This window comes from Phaethon aethereus (assembly GCF_964289735.1).
Source record: "Phaethon aethereus genome assembly, chromosome: 1".
Classification (NCBI taxonomy): Eukaryota; Metazoa; Chordata; class Aves; order Phaethontiformes; family Phaethontidae; genus Phaethon; species Phaethon aethereus.
The window spans coordinates 146,097,848-146,119,434 of record NC_138575.1 but is presented as its reverse complement, the minus strand read 5'-3'; the positions used below and the strand labels follow the sequence as shown (position 1 = coordinate 146,119,434).

Sequence of the window (21,587 nt, the reverse complement as noted above, 5' to 3'; positions counted from 1 at the left end):
ATATCACTTCACAAGAAAAAGAGAGACTGGATCTTTCCAGTCTTTCTGAAATACCTTGCCTGTTATTAGAGGTATGTATACCAAAACCTAATTTAGATTACTCCAAAATCATGTCTTCATACTGCTTTCATGGTTTTTAGCTTTACTTTAGCTTTATTTTATCATTATTTAACAAACACTTTCGTATTTCAGCAGAGACAAGAAATGTTTATTTTACCATCTTAGGCTTCAGCTGTGTGGTATTATCTCCATGTCCTAGCCTTCCATATTCTCCAAGACCCCATGTATACAGTTCACCACTAGAGGTAATGGCAGCACTGTGGGAACTACCACAAGCAATATCACGGATGCGTTTAGTTTTCAACGCTTCTATCAACCTGGGTTTATCACAGTTCCTAGAGAAAATGAGTAAAGAATTCATTGCATTAATTATGAAAGGGTTTCACAATATACACCAACCTTCATAATCCAAAAAATTTTGTGTAATAACTAACTGTAGCCTAAAGATAAAATAAGATGCAACATTATGATTCCAAGATGTACTCTTTAGTAGCACCATAAATCTAAAGGTTACACTATTTTAATGTACTTCAAACTTTGTTTAAAGAAATATTTTATGTATATGCTGCAAAACTTAGGTGACAAAGCCAAAATACCAAAGTGATGAATCAATTAAAAAGTGTATAATACAAAGTAAAAACTGATATCCTGTCATTGCCCAAAGTTGAATGTTTTGTTGGAAGTAATTATTTCTCCACTCTGTGGACACAGAGCCAAACAGTAAGATTAAGAGATGACACTCCCCTTCCAACTCTGCTTTTTACAAGAGAGAAATTAGAACTGGAATTTACTGGTACGCTTCTGTGAGAGCAGTGGAAACTTTCACTACTCATATGATTACAATATTCTCTAAATTCAGGGAAGAGTTTCAGCTTGAGGTTTTCTAATATTAAGAGTGGCTCTGATGCACAGTCAAGGTTTTATAAAGTTATGCATGGCCTCCGGAAAATTTTCTCCCATTAAATGTCCAAGAGTTCCAATATCACTTTTAATAAAATAACAAAAAACATGAGGCAGTTGAACAATAAACAAGAGTACTGCTCTAATCTGGACTTCCCTTTTCATTGATCTGACACATTTATTTGTTGTCATATAATAACCATCTGTGTTGGGCACTAATTTTTTTATGTATTCTGAGCAAGTCTTCAAAATATACCAGAATGACAAAGATTTCCCCATGGGTTATGTGTGGGGTTTTTTTTTTCCTTTCAAAACATTGTTCTGTGGTGCGTACAAAGAAAAATCCTGAGACAATTCAAATTTTCTTCAAAGTTGTCCTGTGGAGGATTAAACTATGTGTTACTGAAAAGTGTAAGAAATTTATTTCTGGCTAACAAGTTTGTAAACAGAAGTCTAAAGAAAAGGACTACAAAATATTCTGTCAGGCTTACATTATGAACTGTTACAGCTCAGGTATGTAAAACTGCTATTGTTTTATACCTCAAGGCACCTCTGTAAACCTTACTTTAGAAAAAGTAACGAAAAATTCTATGTCCAAAAGTGTACCATTTCATCAGTGACATTCAAAAATACTAATAAAGACTTTATCCACTAACTACATTTTGAAGTATTGCACTAGTTGAATGGCTCCTTTTTAAATGACTGAAGACTGCTACAAATGCTGCACCATAAACTGAAATACAGTGATACAAAAAAAAAAAAAAAAAATCCTTTCACAACACAATTTTTTACTCCCATTGTATTAAAAATCCTGTCACTGTCGATAGTGGTGGTCAGCTGTCTTATAACATGCAATACAAGCGTTCCCTTACTAAAATACAGACAAATTTGATATCCTTACATTCGACTGAAGTGACCAAGTTTTCCATCATCTCCTTCACCCCAAGAAAATACCTTTCCGTCGACAGTTAAGGCCATAGCATGCCGGCCACCTGAAAGTGTAAACATAAATTTAAATTTTCAAGCTCTCAAGCAGGCAGCAGGTCCAGCAAAAATCTCAGAAATTTGACACTGTTGTACTTCTACAATGTAATTGTGCAAGCCTTTCAACACAATACACATTACTAATTTTCTTCTCTTATATGATTTAAAACAAAAAACTTTTATGAGAATATGTTTCATGGCACATTAAAAAAAAAAGTAGTAGTCACTCAATTTGCTATTTTCAATGCTGCAAGAAAAAAAGAAAAACCATGCCTAACCTTTAGCAATATTCAAAAATGAAAACACTTTCTTTGGATTAGACTGAAAAACTATTCAGAAGTTACCAAATTTAACTTTCAGCAAGTAAGAAACTGCGTATGGTTTAAATTCACAGATGTTAAGAACAGAACCATTAGATTTAATCTAATACTTTATGCAACAGACAGAATTTAACTACCTGTATTTATTTTTAAAAATATCAGGTATGCTGAGGCATCATAGCACCCAGGAAAATTGCAAAGCAACTATTTTCAGGCTTAATATGTTACTTTTACGTATATAAGAATAGCAATAGTCAGTACCTGAGTGAACAGCCACCTTCTTTACCACATAGTTACTGAGAGCTGTAATCTGGCGAGGAATAGGCACAGTTCCACTAGATATTCCTAAACCCAGCCTTCCATTTGTGGCTTCTCCACAGGCATATACTTTACCCTCTACAGTCACTAAAATGAAGAAGAAAGTTTGAAACACCATTAATGTTTCACAACTGGAAATCTGTTTCTGCCCTTAAATAAATTATTTATTTTAAACTTATACTACCTGCAAAAAGGCTTTTGGATCCTCCAGCTACTTGTACAACATTCAAGGCAGATAGGGTTTCAGAAAAAGAAGGGACCTTTATCTAGAACAGACAGGAAATAAAGACCATTACAATACACTTAAAAGTTTTATACTTTAAAAAGAAGAGCTATTCTTAAGTGATAAACCAGTTAATCTAACAGGTACTTTTTTTTTTTTTTATAATATATGAAAGTCCTTGTATTATTCAGACACTTCACACATACCAGTTAATATACACCAGGCCAAAGACAAACCAAGAAAAAGCATTTAATACTGAAACCATGATAAATACAAAACCTGAGAAAAAATGAAATGTGATATAAACAAGGATTTTAATTTCAGTGAAGTTTTCTCGAGAAAACTGAACTCAGTTTTGAAGAAAGGCACAACAGCAAAATAAATCTAGCTAAAGTGTTAACCAACACACTTTAAATCAGCATATAGGAATACAAAACCACAACTGAGTTTTTCAGCAGAACAATGCTTTAGCAATCTAGATCAGAGATCAACTCGGTGCGGGGAAGCAACCTGGAAACCTATTTTCTCCATAACTATAAAGAAGTCTTTTGTTCAAGCTGTATATATATATGTTAAAAAAAAAAAAAAGAAAAATAGACATCAGCAATCCCTTTTCAAGTGTTTTAAATCAACATACATTCAAATCTGGATATATCCCTTATATAATAAAAGTTGAGTAATTAGTTATTTATTTTTATGCAGCTACAGAGATAAAGTTTCTAGCAGATGTCTTTGTTACAGTGTATGGGAAAAAATTTGAAGGACATGTGAAAAGCCTTAGTTTTTAAATTATTATCCTAATTAATCAATTTATGCATTTAATAATATTAATACCTGTTAAGACCTCAAAGATAAAGCGTGTAAGTTCACGTTAGCGTGTTTTTTCCACTCAAAAAAGTTTATCTTTACAGAATTAGTTCATATTTATAGAGGTATCTGATTTTATTTTTTTTATCCCCTTTGTTCTTCCATTTAACTGTTCTCCCCTTTTCTAGGTGGGAGGGAATCACTTCAGTCAGAGCCATAATTCTGCCTTCAACAGTTTTGGAGCAAGAATGAACTGAAATCCACACTTCTGCACTGAAGCCTTGAGGGTTTTATGCATCAATAAAATACAGGATGGAAAATACAGTAACGGTTAACTTTTTGTTTCTTGAAAGGCACTCTACTGATACAATAGCATATGTTTTATTTACAACCTAAATTAAAGAAATGCTCTCTTAACTATTCTTAAATACTTTTCAGATTAATGTTATTTTAAATTGATTCAGCATTCGCCATGTATCTCCCATCTTGCATTGCATTAAAAATTATGTATAAATGGTTGCACCCAGGGCCGAAATTCCTCTTGAATTACACTGAATTGTAATCAAGTTACACCAATCAAAAGATTAGAATTCAACTTTTTTTTCTGATTACTGCACCAGATCCAGGTACAAGTAATACACAGAAATATCTTCAGTTCATACATATTCTGTTCCTTTTGAGTTTGAATGCATAATGTGCTATAGATTTTTAGAACAATTAGTTCACTATCATCTAAAACAAATGATTAAGTGACCAAATGATTAACAACCAAAATGCAAGTTTTCTCCAAATTTCCACCCAGCAGACATCTATATGTCTTAACAGTAAAAAGCCATTAAAACCTACTCTTTGTAGCTTTGGATAATAAACTTTAATATCCTGATTAAATCTGAATTAATTTTGAGTTGTGTGAAGACGCATACATTTTATTTTTAGTTGCGTCTGTTTTGTACTAAAGTATGAAAACAACAAACATACCTTGGAGCCTTTTAGCCCTCCCAATTGGTCTTTGTCATTCAGTCCCCAAACAAAAACTTTGGTTCTTATTGTAGCTGCCGATTCGAGCCCAGCTGCCTTCTTTCTAACAAGACTGAACATATTGAGGAAAAAACAATGAAAAGTCAGTTTAGCAACCTGCATGCTATAGCATAGGCACATTTTTATTGTGCTTACTGATTTTAGAGTTTGGAGTAGTTTCAGTACTCAAACTACACCACCACAGTTAAGTGGTGGCTATAATAAAACAAAAACAAAAATCCAGAATGTTTTGCTGAGCAGTAGTAAATATACACATGCCACACATACCAGATATAAACACATAGTTTTTTTAGCTAGGTTTTCAACTCCAAGTACATTGCAGAAGCAGAAGAGTTGTACAAAATGCTACCATCTTACCCATGTGATAATATTATAGATGTTATTTATCAATAAATGACCTGCTTACAATTCTGACAAACTAGGATACTGATTTCTCTTTACTACCATTCAAGCTAATTAAGCTGCTCTTCTTACAATAATCTCCCATCTGGAATATACAGACACTAACGTTCTTTATCATTTCCCCCCCACCCCTGCAGTTACCTACCTGCCGGTGTTAGCTTTATCATCATCCTCTTCCTCATTATCAGAAGCAAGGAAAGGGACTGCAGCCAAATCTTCATCCTCTGCACGTATACGTCCCAGTATGCTGAGGCCATGTATTTTGCAATCAATCCCAGAGCTTCTGCACTGCTTGATTGCAATCTCAATATATCTGTGGTACTAAGAAGAAAAAACTAAATTGCCATCTTTTGGGTCATATATAACTTCATAAAACATAGGAAAGAATTAGAACTTTTGCTTGACTTTGTCACCTTAACAAAATGAATCTGTAATTTTAAATATTTGGCTTTTCAGCCCTACATAATTCATACTTTAAGATAAATATATGGCCTCACTAATTTGATAATTATTTCACTTCCAATCTTCTAAAAAGTCATTATGCATGCCTCCTTGCTGTTCCTGAAAAAGATCAAAATTACTATCCAAAATAAGCTTTATCACCCACCAAAATTATCCCCAGATTTAATTTTATTGGGGTGTCTTCTTGGTTCATAGTTATATTGATTCACATCCAGAAAGCTAAAATATCTTTACTACTAAGGCTATTACAGAGCTACACTGTGATTATGGTAAAACTTATCAGGATAATTAACTTTACAAAACTCCCAGAAATAGTGCTAATTTAAAGAAAAAGTAAAAAATCAGGCTTTAATAATCACAACAGTGCTTTTCATCCATCTCTTACAGCAAAATATTTTTCTGTTGCATACAAGAGTAGTTGCTCACAAACTTCACTTACTTCTGTACAATCACTGAGAAGAGGCACTGTGGTATCTGTAGGATTTATATTGATTGTCTTTAGCTCTATAAGGTTATTTAAGGAATTCCCCCCTAGAAAACAAAACATGGAAAGAAAAACATTGTGAAACAAACACCTTATCTTAAAAACAGGCACTATGCATGCGAAATAGATGACTATGTTAACTGAAACCACATAAATACCTACTGGTGAACGTACCAAAAAAAATATTTTTCAAGACATCTCAGAGATGAGAACACATACCTGAAACTACAACTAAAGAAGGCATGTAGCTGCTGTCTGCAGGGTCCACTATCATCTTTAGTCTATGAACAAGAACATCTGGAAAAATCTCCAAGCGAATCCAGTGCTAGGGGAAAACACACAGAATTTCATTTTCAGATAGTATTGTTCAGACCACCGTATGGTTAAGAAGAATAAACGTGTGCTGTTTTTGAAGAAAGCATGAAAAACGAATGGTAAGTTCGTAAAGCATGAAAAACGAATGGTACACAACAGCTACAATGCATGGGAACTGGCCAAAGGAAACGACCTTGTGAACTTCTCGCCTGTCCAACATCCAAATACAAGAGAAACAGTTGCAGCAAATGATTTCTTTCACCTAAGAGCAACGCCATTGAGAAGACTGAGAAAGCACAATACCATTGGAGGTCAAGAAATAGGACATAATGTAAAACTCTGGTTACAGTCTGTAGACAACCCAAAGGAAGTGTATTTGGGTATATTCTGAGCAGGGCCATGAACAGAGCATCAAAACACACTGGACAGAAGCCTAGACACAAATCCTGGTGCCTAGGCTGGACACAGAGCAGTGCTGCAGGCCAATAAAAGTGGTAAACCATAAACTAAGGAATAATGCTTTTTATAAATGATCTGGACGCAGGAGTCCAGTATACGTTAAGCAAGTTTGCCAATGACACTAAACTAGCAGGAACTGTGAACTCCCTCGAGGGTAGAGAGGCCTTACAGCGAGATCTGGATAGGCTAGAGAGCCAAGTGACAAATTCTCCACCTGGGACAGGGTAATCCCGCTTATACATACAAATTGGAGCATGAGAGTCTGGAGAGCAGCCTCATGGAAAGAGATCTGGGGGTGTGGGTTGATAGCAAGTTGAATATGAGTCAACAGTGTGCCCTGGCAGCCAAAAGGGCCAACCATGCCCTGGGGTGCATCAAGCATAGCCTAGCTAGCTGGTCAAGGGATGTGATCATCCCACTCTACACCACACTGGTGCAGCCTTGAGTAGCATGCACAGTTTTGGGTGCCTCAATAGAAGAAGGACAACAAACTAGTAGTGTGTCCAGAGGAGGGCAACCAAGATGGTGAAAGGTCTCAAGTGCAAGACTTATGAGGTCACTTGGTTTGCTTAGCTTAGAGAAGAGATGGCTGAGGGGTGACCTCATCACTGTGTACCTCAAGGGAGGCAGCAGAGGGGGAGGTGATGACCTCCTCTCTTTGGTGACAGGACACAAGGAAATGGAATGAAGCCTCATCAGGAGAAGTTCAGATTGGACATTAGGAAAAGGTTATCCACTGAAAGGGTAGTCAGTCACTGGAACAGGCTCCACAGGGAAGTGGTCACAGCATCAAGCCTGTCAGAGTTCAAGGAGCATCTGGACAATGCTCTTAGTCACATGGTTTAGTTTTAGGTAGTCTTGAAAAAAGCAGGGAGTTGGACTTGATGATTCTTATGGGTCCCTTCCAACTTGAGATATTCTATGATTGTATGCAAGTGAGGGAGCGCATAGAGGCAGTTTTAGCTAGTAAGAACATAAGTGCTTTCCATATTGCAACAAACTCACTTAAAATATAATCAATGTGACTGTTAGGAACACTTGTCATCAGTTATTATACTAAAAAGGCAATTATAACCATATAACCAACTACAGAATATAATAATTACCCTGTATTTCAAAAATCCCATAAGTTCCTTATAATTCACATGAAATAATTAGAAAGCAAAGCTTTAAAAAAATAGGCACATTTACTATGAGGAAACATAGTTTTGTACTTCAGAAGTCTGTTTTTACTACTGTTCTATCTTACATGAAGATAACAAACAAATATATTTCTCTAAGGTAAATACTTATCCTCTTAAGGAGAAAGCATGCCAGAACAAACCAGTTACGGCTTGAAGTTACCTTTCCTTGTGAGCCAGAAGACTGCCAGCACTGCTCACTACCATCAATAAGACGTGAAGCCTGATTCACAGAGGATGAGACATTCAAATTCTTAACTATTCTTGACCAATCATCCAGTAACATTCCCCGCTGGCTACTATGCCGTCTCTTTAGCTGCTTTCCAGAACGCCCACAAAACACCGGAGACTGACCTGCACGGTTAAATGAAATGTTAAGCATGTACTTCTCAAAGAAAATTGCTTTTATTAAACCCATAAGCAAGGTGAAAGGAAATATAACAAGTCAAAGATTTCAGGTATGTAGTCTAAAAGTAGAATACAGAAGTATGTCCCATAGGTATGGTAATACTACTCACACTTAAAGGGCATAGCTCAAGATCATTTTTTTTTTTTTTTCAAAGGAGTTTCAAGCACTTTACCTGACTACAAGTTTTCATACCTGTCATTTGGGATAGTCACACTTTCTATTCTTACACTAATGACTGATTTGTACTAAGAAATCAAGCATAATTTAGTAAAAAATAGCATAAAAAAAAATTAAGAAAAAATTACTCTCTTCAGTAACGTAAGACACTAAGAGTAATTCCTAAAAATCAAATGATGAAACGTTACAGGGGCATGCATTATTTAAACTGACAAAATCCTTAAAACACTAACATTCTTATCTAAATAGCCACTTGAAAGGGTCCTTCCTTTTGAAATACAAATCAGAATTTATGACGATATATACTTCAAAATACAGGCCCACACCACATGAATTTTGTACACCACCACAGCATATGAAAAATATGCAACCAACCCTCAACAGAAATCACTTGCAAGAGAATAGACATAGCTAAGTTACAACACTCAAAAGTTCCAAATCTTGTTCAAGAATGAGGTGGGTTAGCTAGTTGCTGTTTTCCCTCTCTGCAGAAACTCACTTCTACTTCCCTTCACTGAGGTTTGTAGCTTCTGGAAAACCTGACTAAAAGAATATTGTAACTCCTCTACGCCACCCAGGGCAACAGGAAGGATTACAGATTCATACCATACCAGCTGTACAACCATATTAACTAATTTCTTAATGGAAAGTCTTTCTTGCCCTTTAGACAAACCATCATACACACACAATGCATGTTCATGATTTCTAGCAGGGAATTCGTTTTATTCATTTCCCAAATCAATTAGACTGGTTACATGTAAATATGAAGAGGTTTAGTCCAGAAGCCAGCATCACCTTGCAAATACTAGGTATCAGATTGATTTTTAGACAGGTGGAGAGAAAAGAAATAAAAGCTAGTGTCAGGTAAGTTTTGCATAATAATGCAAAACCCAGAAGTTTTGCATCTGTTCTTGCCCTAGAAACAAAAAAATCTGAGTCTTTCAAAAGGCTTCCCTTTCCTACTACACCTCCCTGGAGTCTCCACATCATGGAGGCAACAGCCATCACACATTAATAGGCATAATTGATGAAAAGCAACTGAGCTCTAAGAAGGTATCTTAGGTATTTCAAGCTGCACCTGCTGTCATGAGGATTCCATTCACCTATGTTTTGGCTGACAGCAAAAGGCAGGAGGATTAAAGAATTGTAAGTTTCACTCTCGGTGTAGCTGAAAAACTCAGGTCTGACATAGAGAGTTACTATAAAACAGACATATTTTTTAAACTTTTTTAACACTACGAAAAAAGCTTAAGGGTTGATGTTTTTGTGTAGTCCACCACATGCAGTTGTAGCAGTGCTATGATCTGCTAAAAACATTTTGTTGTCTAGAGGGTGAATCCAAACACTAATTTCATTATGTTAAGGAGCTGAAATTTAAGACCTGTTTTTTAAAAACAGATTCACGGCACTTTAAATTTATCTAAGAAACACTTAGATTCTGAAACTTACCTGGTTCATTTATTCTGCCAAAAGTATGTCGGGTGTTATGCTTCCTAGTTTTAAAACAGGTTTCACAGAAGTCAAAATCATCACAGTTTCTGCATTTGAATCTTGGCCCATTGATAGGAAACATCTGACAGCCATCACACCTGATTTCACAAAAGAAGGACGAGTAAATATCTTTCTAGCAGTTTTCATGGTACAAGTTAATTGTAACACAAGTCAACATAGCGGAATCAAGACAGTAAAGCTAAAGGATAACCCATACACATTAAGAAAAAAGTAAATCATCACTTACGTGACTCCAGGATGAATGCTGGGGACCAGTTCCATTTCTGACAATAAGCCAGTCCAATGAGACTGCTGAGGAAAGTCTACAATGACATCTTTTCCATTGGCACTAAAAGCTGTGACAAAAACATGCAGAAACAGGTGTTGCAAATCTCTATAAAATGGAGCAGAACATGTCCAGTGCAACATCAAAGCCAAAACATGTAATAAAAGTTAACTTTTAGAAGTGATCTTTTATTTTAATGGAACTATGTATTGACCTGGTGTAGAGGAAAAGGAAGTTCTAAAGATTTTTAAAAGTTATGTATTATTCTACTTAAATTCCTGAATTATTTTTTTTAGAACAATTCCCAAAGGAAGAGAGCACTTCTAAGCACAAATATAGTATGACCAAAATCTGTACCTCTTCAAAGAATCCATGCCCCACAGATTACTGCTATAACATCCCTTACAGCTTCACACTAATGCATCCCACTTTCTCCTCCCTTCTATATGAAGTCTTCAAGTTATATTGACTTCTTAAAGGAAAAACATTTGCAGTTCATGCAAAGTATAAATCAGAACTACAACAGGAAGCTGCACATATTCTTAAAAGACCCTCGCTATATGTGAGTGGAGTTGCTGAAAAAGCAGATGAACACACTTAAATTGGGCTGCCACAGAGTACGTGTCTATAAATTAATTTGTCACAGTCATCCAGTATTCTATACTCTCTTATCATCATGCAATATTCCATAAAACAGGGTGATTTGCAAGTGTCTCTAGAAGATTCTTTCCTTAAAGACTGTAGAAAGCCTGTGTGGTTTCCAGTTTTATTATCTCCCTATGCCCCATTTTGAATGTACATTACCTTTGACAACTCCCACACTTCGGTGCGTAACAGATCCCCATTTGTATTTGGGTGTGGTAACAGAGCTTTTCACACGCACTTTGTCACCTATCTTGATATGAGAGGCAGAACTCTGGGGTGGGAAACCTAGGAGTTGCAAGAATAAATGCATGGTGAGTGGGTTTCTCCCCCCTAAAAATAGATCTCCCTTAGTGTATCATTCAGTTTTTTATTAAAAAGCACTTAGCAGTGAACTTACCTAAAAGCTCAACATGGATATATCTCACCCAGTAAGTACCACCCTTCTGCTGCCAATCACACTGTACGTTCAGGTCATGCAATCCATCTCGATCCAGTTTAATAACTTTGCCTACGTCTCCTTCACAAACCTCCTCATAGGTTCTGCAGCACCTAACCATCATCCCCACCTAGGGAAAAAGGACAATAAAATGCCATGGCTATGCACAGACTTTTGTGCCAGAAGGAAAGTAGTTTCAATATAGCTTTTCATCATCATGCTTACCTGAATATTCTCCCTCACATATACAGCATAGTCGTCATTACTTAAGAAATCAGCTCGTTTCTTATAGGTCTGGCTCTCTGTTACAACAGCACCACTTGACTGGAAAAGAAAATCCAAAATAAACATGTAACAGTTACAAAATTTGTTTTCTATTCAGATAAATACAATTGTTAGCAGAGACTGAAGGTAACCCAACAAAAACAAACACATATAATATCCAAGTTGCATGCCAAAATGGGAAAAATCTTCAAGGTGCTGTAGGGCTAATATTTATGATCTACTTTACTTTAAAGTTTAGTTTCCAAAATGACTTGCCAAGGACTGTAGCTGCAAATTTTCAAAATGTGTGAAGCAAGCTGCAAGTTGCTTTTATGAAATCTGCTTGCCAAAGAAAATTAGAACAAAGAGTATTTGTGAGTAATCTACTTAGCCTTGCAGATACACATTCACATTCCACTTTTTAGGCTATTTGTTTGGAGAGGAAAAAAACAAGAGAGTGGTGAATGGTAATCTTCTACCTGAAGTACACTACTAATTTTTTTAAATACAGTGGGATTTAAAGTATTCCCTTAGAAAAACAAGCTGACTAAAAAGGTAAGATTGTAGTTATCAGAAATTATTCCTTTCAAGATTTGATTAACTTTAAGAGAACTATTGCATTCCAGCTGTAACGAGAATTTCTAGAAAACTTCCTTCTGTTTTGAGCATTAAATTTTTTTTTTCTCATTCAAGGCAATATATAGCACAGTTTCTCACTGCAATACTGATAAAGCTATCAGAATTCAATGTCAAGCTAATTGCCTTCAAAATATAACGCATTTCTTTCAATTACAAAATCCCACATTTGCCAGAAAACTCAACATAACTCCTTAAAAAATAAATAGAAATATGGAACCCATTTCATTTTATTGTCAAACCTTTACTGAAACAGTTCCTGAAAGTCAACAGAAGCCTAATATAAATTCACAATAAAGCCATCACACTCAATAAGCATTGTAAAGGTCATTTTATCACCAGTAAGTTAAAATAGTTTTTATAAAGAAAAAGACAAGTTATTTCACTAACATTTTTTTGCCATTTATACACTAATTCCTCAGTCATTGCTTGTTGCTAACATACTTCTGTTTTTCAGACCCAAAGAAGGGAGGGAGAGGAAAAAAAAAATTAAAAAAAAAAAAAAAAAAAAAAGGAGTCCACTATAGCACTGACTATTTTAGATGAAACTGAGACCAACTATGGCAAACGTGGTCCTTGTTACAGTCTTGAAAGCTTGGGACAGCAGAATGTCCTTGTACTCTAACCAAGTTCCTAAAAGGAAAGAATTACAAAATTTGGAGCCAGCTAAGCATGACTGAGGTTTTAGTAAGTTGATACTTTACCACAGGGCAAGCAGCTTCAGCTTCTTCCACCTCCTCTGCTATCTCCTCATCTGAATATTCATCAGAGATAGTGTCAGCATCAGAGAGATCCGTAATTTGAACATCTGGGTGATCCAATAACCAGCCAACCAAAGCTTCCACTCCTAATACAGAAAACAAACTCAGTCTGTCTCCAAGGGATTCTCTGACGTTCTTAAGACAGCATCCAAACAGAGAAGTAACAATTGCTCCCTTGTTAAGTAGCATTTTAATCTGCTTGCAACTTTCCTTTTCTTTCTCACATCATTAATTTAACTAAATGAAATACCTGGTAATCCAGAAGCACTGCCAGAGGTTCCAGACAGAGATTTTAGTGCAAATTCTATGTTTTTCCTAGGAAATCCCATTTCCATAAGCTGAACTACAATGGGGAGGGGTGGAATTGGAGATTGCTTGCGTTTCTTTGCTTTTGTGGGTCGGATATGTTGCACTGTGATGGGCGTTGTAGCTTCACTAGAGCTGCAGTCTTCAAACACTGGAGTTGAAGGATGTGTAGACTCTACAGCCAGATACTGGCATACTGCCAAAGCAGCAGCCTAAAAGAGAACATATGCATCAGTCCGAGTAAAACAAGCATATTTAGTACAATTTTGTTGTGCGTGTGCCTGAAATTAAAGGTTATCTGCCAAAAAGGGTTAAGTGTCACTTTTTTTTTTTTCAAACCTACAGCTTAACAAGTTTCAGCTGGAATGTGAATTAGACAGACTTATTTCTTAGGTTACTTATTAACAGAAAACACACACTCTACCTCAAGCTCTTGTTTGTCAAATATTGCTTTCACAGGTGATGGTTGCGTAGCAGCTGTCAAAAGTTGCTGTAAAAGAATCATGGGAGGCTGAGGTCCTTCAGGAGACATATCTCCTATGTCGGGAGAGGCAACTGCTCCATCCTCTTGAAACAAAAACATTATTTTAACCAAAACCATGTAATATAATTCAATCAGGAGACTTATTCTGAGGCCTACTGGTTCATAAAACATAGTTGTTTCTCCCGTATTTCTTCTCTAATGGAATCATGTGTTTAAGACTAATCATGTGTGCTACAACCTCCATACAAAAAAAGCAATAGTTTTACTAAAATTTACTATTTTACTAAAATAGTTTTACTACAAACTGCTCAGTGGAAAGTGAATTTGCACAAGTATCTTGAGTTCACCTTGCTACAGTAAGATTTTTAAACAGAGGTCCTTCCAGGATAAACCACTTTATATAGACAACCAACAATCTCACTGATCCCCAGAACTATGGTGCATACTTTCTGGATTGAGTTACCCCCTGTCATAGACCTCTTGGGAAGAGCTCCCTATAGGTATTCATTATCCCTTCAAAAGAGTATACCTTTTTTGAATCAACTGCCTCTTGATTCTGCAACTTTTATATTTGATTTTGTATTCTTGTTGACATAAACATTCATGTTTCCTAGATCTTTACTGTGGCTATCTCAGGAAAGTGTTCTCAGTCTTCATTTAACTCCAACAAAACGAAATTCTTGTATTTGAAACAATAACAAAACAATTAGTAGTCCTCATGTACTTATGCTGTTCTGATTTAAATAAAAAAAAAAAGTTGGGTGGGGTTTTTTCCCCTTTAAAAACTGATGATAGAAGTAAAACTATGTTCCATTCCTGATGATTCTGTTGACTTAAAATTTGGCAACTGACAAAAACCCCCAGAAATACACAAATAACCCAAACATATAAGTACATTTAAAGACATACAAATGCACAAAGAATTAATAGAAACTATAAGGGCATCAATAGCTATCTTGAAAGCTGACAGAGCCATCTTCCTTATTTTTATACATAGAATGAATGTATACAAAGAACGAATTCCAATTATTAAAACTACAGTTCCTTAAATTTTAAGATTATGCTTAAGACACTGCATCCTGGAACTTGTTTCACTGGAAACTGTGTAACATTTGAAATAAAAGGAACAGCCAGTTCAGAACTCATACTTTAAGCTCTGAAGCAGAAAAAGACACCACTGCAAAAAACCCACAAGTTTTTTAAAATTACTTACAAAGCTTACTAACTATAGAAGACTTACAAATTTAGCTAACTCCAATATTTCAAGCTTCAAACACTTGATCCACTTAGTCTTCAAAACCTAAGTTAAAAAGTCAAAATGCTTTTAATATATAAGGTTAAAACAGTCCTGAATTTTAATTTTTAATTTTTAGTCTTTAGAGGGCAAACCTAATTTCTAGCCTCCAACTGCCACTGGCAAGAGTTATAGTCACATGTTCTACCATCTAAACAAACAGCAGCACACTCGGGTTGCATTTCAGAATACCTGCAGGATTTAATGCACACTCCTGAACAGCTGGCTGAGATAAGATCTGCCTTAGTGTATCCTGGTGAGAAAGCAGAGCTCGGCCTGCTTTCAGTATGTACAGCTTTAACTGCTGGCATCGCAGTAGATCCAAATCCACTTGACCTATCAGAAATATTAAGAAGCCGTTAGCACTAGGAATCTCTTGTATTAAGAGAACAAAGGCTATCATGCATACAACCTCAGTCCAAAAACCAGTTTACATCTTAACTCACTGTGTGAAAGCTTGTGAAAAACTGATGATATGAGATAGTTTGAACAGCACCTGGATAAAACATCTGCACACATTCTATGACCGATGGTATTAAAAACACTGGCTTCCTACTTTTCATACCCTGGACAATCATACAGCTGATACATAGCACAGTAAGTGCAGCTGTTATACACATCCAATGTCAAACAACTCAATACAAAAAGTCCAGACCCAAACCTTATTTACATTTTCCCACCAAAGTAAAAACAGTATTCCACTCACAGTGCAGAGCAATTAACTTCCTAGCTAAACTTGTCTCATAAGTACATACTATTCAACGTTGACTAAAAAGTAAGGTTCCAGAAAACCATTTTTTTTAGGTACATTTGCTGTTACCAGTATTTTTCTCAGAGTACATCCAGCTATTTAAAAAAACAAAACACAGCAACAAAAAAACTGTACCTGAAATACCCTGACTGGGAGACTTCATTCTTTGTTTTTCTATTTTACTTCCAGCCAAGTTTACTAGTTGAGCCCAAATGGATAGCATAGGTTCAGTGAAAGGCAAGTTGTTCACATTAAAAGCCACAACCGGAAGCTAGACAGTGGGGGAAGAACCAGGCAAAACAAAAAACACAGATAAGCATTTTCCAAGATTTTACAAAATAATTCAAAAGTTTCAATGGTTATTAACTGAAGAAGAGAAAAAGTAGCATTCATCTTATTGCTATGGACCAGGAACAACTGGAAAGGATTTCTATTCCCTACATAGCTCCTAAGCCTATATTTGTACCACACAACTGCAAGCCTACTTGGTGAAAAAGCAAAACAGAGTCACAGCAAATAAGAACTGCAGTCCCTGAAGCAGACCAACCACTTTGTTTTCACTAAAGCTGTGTTAACCAACTTGAGATTAAGATTCAAACTAAAACACCAAGAGTTTCTACATTAGTTAGCAAATCAAGTTAAATACAAATAAATAAGCTTCCCTCATGTAAGAGCTGTAAATCACATTGTCATGACTTCGGATTTTGCCTCAAGTCAAAGGACTTCTGTTCAAAACCCTTCTCCTTCACCTCCTCAACAAATGAAGACAGGCATTAAATGCCCTATGGATCTTCACATGAGTACCACCTTAGATTTGCATTCAAAGCAACTGTATGTGTTGAATGTCAGTGTATTTACACAATGAAGAACCAACATTTTCTTTGCACCACATCAGTTTTTAATCATAGCCTTCCCTGTATTAAAGCCTCAATGAAAATGAACTTACTGGTTTTAGTTGATTCAGAGGGCACACTCTACATGTTCGCATGTCATAGAACTGTACAGTGATTTTCCCTTTTGGGGTGATGCGTGTCACTGTGCCCTCTCCAAACTCATCATGAAGTACTTGTCCACCCAGTCTTAAGCGACTGTCGATGCCACCAATCACCGCTAACACTGCCATTAGGCCTCCCACCTCTGGATTCTCAGTGTCAGGAAAGTAGTCATCCAACAGAGCCTAACAAAGAACAATAAAAGTAACTGTAGGGAGAAAACATATACTTCTATCTGCTTTAAAATACAGAGTTAATCACACGTATTTCAAATTAAAAATTATAACACATAAATACATATATAAATATAAAAATGGTTTCAAAATTAAGCTTAATATTGTTTCAAGCATTTTGTATTTATAATTTCAAAATAAATATTGCTATAAAAATGAGCTTATTTTAAAACGTGGAAACTACCCCTTCTGACTGTTTTCCTGCAAAGATGTGGGTGATGGAGGTTAGCTGAGAGTTGATGTACTTGTTTATGAGTCCATTCCACTGGCTGAGCGAATGGAGCGTCCTCAGCAGTGCCACTATCTCTTCTGCTAAAGTACTACTGTGAGTGGCAGTTAGAGATGCTTGGGGCCTGGCCTTTCTCCTCCTCAGAGTAGATTCTAGAAAGACAAAGCAATTGCACAACAGCTATCAATTTAACACACACATTTTCCATACTTAAAAATAAGCCACTGCGGGAAAATTCCTCTACCTCTGAGTAGCGGGATATCTGAAGAACAAGTACTAAGCAGGCTGCCTAAAAATCCAAACAGTTTTTCCACAAGAAATTTCATGTCTCTTGACCTTTCATTTTTATCCCAGGATGGAAGTACTGCTTTCAATAAATGTACAGCAAGGATCTAAAAAGAGAACAAAATTGGTGTTATTCCATGCTAAGTCACAAAATATTACAGAAGTGCTCAAACATACTACGTACAGAAGACAGACATTTTAAAAGTTAGTCTTCCTTTGCAGTTCTTTCGATAATGCTGATTTCTGATTTCTTTCCAGCTGTGGAAATTATAGAGCTACTGATCTTCTGTTAAGTTTGCTAAGGAATATTTTAGAAGTTGTGGCAGTTCAGAGTCAGTAACAATTTTATTGGCACATTATAATAGTGAATCCAACCTCTTTAATACTTGGGACATGAGACAAACACACACAGGGAAACAATGTAAATGACTAAAACACACAGGAAAAACAGGCATACAGAATGAGGAGGTTTGTTCAGATTCCAGATTCGGAACTTAAAGATATATTTCAGAATGAAACTTTCCAAGAGTTCCACAATGAAGCTGTAATAACTAAAAATCATGAGATATAAAGCTGAATGATACAAGAAAGCAAAAAGCAACCACAGTGACACCCAAAAGTAGTTACTGTGAAACTAGGGCCTCCAAAACAGTACAAAAGGAACAGGCTGGCATCTCTAAACCTAGACAGTGCAGGACTGACAAGGAACACGCGAAGGCACTGCGCTGCAGTATCAAAGAGCAGATAGGGTTGCACATTCTCAAGAGAAGTATTTCAGGTTTTGAGTTACCTCATCTTCTACCCAGAAGACAAATACAACACAAGTGACCAGTAACAGAGAAGAGATCTTTCTTCTTGTAAACCTCTATCAATACACGTCTCTCTAAAACTTAAAGATCTCATCTTTTTCTTGTTACTAAGTTAGACACTGGTACATGAGGAATGCTCATTTCTTTCAGTATTCCCTGAACGGCACAGATGACTCTAATGCACTAAGTCCTGGATGATGACAGAAGTCTCATCATATTAAAAATACTGGCAAGAATTTGCTGGAAGATCACACAAACATTCACAAGCCTTTATGATAAAAGGCTTTAGTTAAAAATGCTGATGCCTTATCAAGGGAAAGATTAAGAAGATCTTTTGATCCCCGTGCCTTAAAAGTTGGAAGAGTTATTCCATAAGAAGGTTGCTTTTCAATCTCATGAAAAAGACACTACAAGATGCTAAGAAAAAGAAATAGGGGAAAAAAAAAAAGAAAAAAGAAAAAAGAAAAGAAAAAGAAGATTAAAAGAAAAAAAGAAAAGGGGAAAGGGGACAAGGGAAATACAATACCAAAATAAGATGCAGGTTCTTAAGAGAAACTGTAATTAAAACAATAATAACAGTTTACTATGGAAAGAGGGACAGTAGGTAATACACAATTTGGTGACTTTAAAATGAAATTGCTGATTTTTCCTAACCATCTTTCTGTTATTCTTTTCTTTATTCCACTTCTAAGAAACATTATATGGGAGTTTCTGGAATACATTTTTGGAACACCGTTTTGACCTCTCATCTGTAGAAAACCTTCAGGCTTTCAGGAGAACATGGAAGTCTGTAGTGCCCTGAAGGATTAAAACCTTACAGATGTATATTTTAAAACAACGAATCCTAAATACAACAAAACACGGTATCTTTTTTCCAATTAATTAAAAATTTATTTAAGGACATTTCCCATCTGTTTTTTAAAATACACTTTTTCTTCTTTTTTTTAATACACTTTTTCCTTTTTTTTTTTTTTTTAAAGACAACTGAAGGCTACTAAATTCATTGCCTATCAAAATAATTTGGAAATACACACATTACCTGTCTCTGTAGTGAAGCAGCAGTGAAAGATTCATGCCCCTCAACAATTTTCATTAGCAAAGTTATCCACTGAGATGTACTAAGGGTGCTGCACATCTGAGGCATGAGTGCTATACTTCGAATGAATCCCAACGTGCACCAACTCCTATGCTGTTCTTTATAAACTAATTTATTTGGCAAGGAAGCTAAAAACAAAAAGATATATACATATAACAGTTGACTTTTCTGCCAGCTATGTAATTCTCTATATACCACATAAGGTTTTTTTGGACAAATCATAACATTGAGCTACTCCATTGTCTTTATATGAACTATCAACTTCAATTTTAGAGCCTGTAACTAATTTTATTAAATATGCCTTTAAAACAATTCTCATCCTTATATTGTTTCCTCATTTCAAAGTAGTTAATAGCACTACTTCTGAAATTACAAAGCCGCCATGAAAATGAATATGCCATACCCAGTCATACTGTTCTCCCCAAACAGAAAGAGACTGCTAAGAAATTAATTGTCTAAGCTAATCACACACATCCTGATGCTCCACATCTCATGCATTTCTCCTACTTTTACTGCTTATGTTCTAAGAATGCTCAAGATCACTTCTTTTGCTAAGAATTAAGATTTTAAAAGCTCTAAAAATGCATTTTCTAGCCTTTGGCCTTAAAGGATTAAAAACTAGTAACAAAAGATTTTCAAAGTTATAAGACAACAAAGCACAAAACAGAACCACATAGATGAATCAGACTGTTTCTATATAATATACCTGATTTATCTATTGTTCCACTCTCCACAAGCATACGGAGTAGACCACACAAAGTCCTAGTAGCATCGCTTTGCATGACTTCAGCATGGACACCAGCAGAGAGACACAGTGTCTGCAACAGGTTCACAGTACTTGTCAGCATCATGGAAGTAGGGTGGAGATTCCTTTCAACTTGTTCTCCTTCTGAAGGGAGACACAAAAGGCAAAGGAATACACTAATATTTAGTTAATCTGTTTCACAGAGAGTTCTGAAACGAACAAGATACGAGAAATTTGTTGTAAATATTTTCTCTATGATGATTTGACATGAAGAGGACTTCTTATTTCCAACTGCATGAGTAACATATAAACCAGATATTTTGTGTAGATATTTTCAAGTTATTCTCTAGCAGTACGCCACTTAAAAAGAAATTCCAAATGCAGTGCCAATAGGGAAGCAGCATGACTAGATGTATAATTAAGCCATGTAAAAAACACACTTTAGAAAGGCATTAAGATACATCAAAATGTATACCTCCTGGTATCTGTAACTGAAACTATTTTGGTTGGTTAATACTGTTTTCTTTGGCCCATGAGTATGCAACAAATGTGATACCATCCTTCCTATCCTCCTTTCTCATAGTACAGCTATCTTAAGAAAGATTCTGGTCAGAAATGTGCACCTATTAATCTTCTTTGATGAAGCATTTTCTCCTGTGAAATAATTTTTTTTTCTATTTAGGGTATCAATTTCAGAATTCACTAAAACCATGACTCCACTTTTATATGAAAATTGCTTTTTTACCAGAATCATCCTCAGTGTCTGAATCCTCTGTTGTTGGCTGAGTTGCTGGTGGTGGCTCAGCTAGTTTGAGATCATATTTTCCCTCCTTCCCCATTCTGTAAGAATTTGTACTTCCAGTGTCCCATTGCACTCTAATCCAGCCATCTTCTCCCAACTCTCCAATCACACGACCCAAACCTGGAGGAGGTCCATCCTGACAGGAGAGAGAGGCTCAAGTTACACAATCAACAACACTAATTCATACCCAAATTTCATAAAATAATAATGCTATTGCTCTTATTTGCTGCTAACCTTTAATAATGTTTCAAAATCCAGCACAGAGTGGGAAAGCATTTCACAATCTTCAAAAGAAACTACCCCAGTAAACTACAGCAACACTCATGTTTACATCTATTTTACTATGTGCCATACACACCTAATTGGAAGTTCATAATGTTGTAGCAAACAAATGAGCCAATTTCCTGTTAAATCATGAATCACGACACTCACTAAAGAAGATTTTTCATCTCCAAAAATGAAGTTAAACAAATAATTAATATATTTTATGTTAATTCTCCAGG

The 21,587-nt window shown here is 35.8% G+C and overlaps 1 protein-coding gene across 1 annotated transcript in view; it reads right to left on the bottom strand.

Annotated features, from left to right (window-relative positions):
* HERC2 (HECT and RLD domain containing E3 ubiquitin protein ligase 2) overlaps nt 1–21,587 on the bottom strand; it is a gene marked incomplete at its 3' end in the record, with an annotated part of 118,554 nt that overhangs the window by 37,514 nt on the left and 59,453 nt on the right. Inside the window, exons 36-60 of the mRNA XM_082014277.1 lie at nt 21,028–21,220; nt 20,244–20,426; nt 19,481–19,665; nt 17,592–17,739; nt 17,303–17,499; nt 16,840–17,070; nt 16,029–16,164; nt 15,335–15,478; nt 13,789–13,931; nt 13,309–13,576; nt 13,002–13,144; nt 11,623–11,721; nt 11,359–11,527; nt 11,121–11,246; nt 10,278–10,386; nt 9,989–10,128; nt 8,117–8,307; nt 6,218–6,323; nt 5,954–6,045; nt 5,198–5,373; nt 4,591–4,702; nt 2,767–2,848; nt 2,526–2,669; nt 1,862–1,952; nt 218–395 (exon numbers count right to left, since the gene is read on the bottom strand). Coding sequence (XP_081870403.1) covers nt 218–395; nt 1,862–1,952; nt 2,526–2,669; nt 2,767–2,848; nt 4,591–4,702; nt 5,198–5,373; nt 5,954–6,045; nt 6,218–6,323; nt 8,117–8,307; nt 9,989–10,128; nt 10,278–10,386; nt 11,121–11,246; nt 11,359–11,527; nt 11,623–11,721; nt 13,002–13,144; nt 13,309–13,576; nt 13,789–13,931; nt 15,335–15,478; nt 16,029–16,164; nt 16,840–17,070; nt 17,303–17,499; nt 17,592–17,739; nt 19,481–19,665; nt 20,244–20,426; nt 21,028–21,220 — 3,786 coding nt within the window. The remainder of the gene's footprint in view (nt 1–217; nt 396–1,861; nt 1,953–2,525; nt 2,670–2,766; nt 2,849–4,590; nt 4,703–5,197; nt 5,374–5,953; nt 6,046–6,217; nt 6,324–8,116; nt 8,308–9,988; nt 10,129–10,277; nt 10,387–11,120; nt 11,247–11,358; nt 11,528–11,622; nt 11,722–13,001; nt 13,145–13,308; nt 13,577–13,788; nt 13,932–15,334; nt 15,479–16,028; nt 16,165–16,839; nt 17,071–17,302; nt 17,500–17,591; nt 17,740–19,480; nt 19,666–20,243; nt 20,427–21,027; nt 21,221–21,587) is intronic.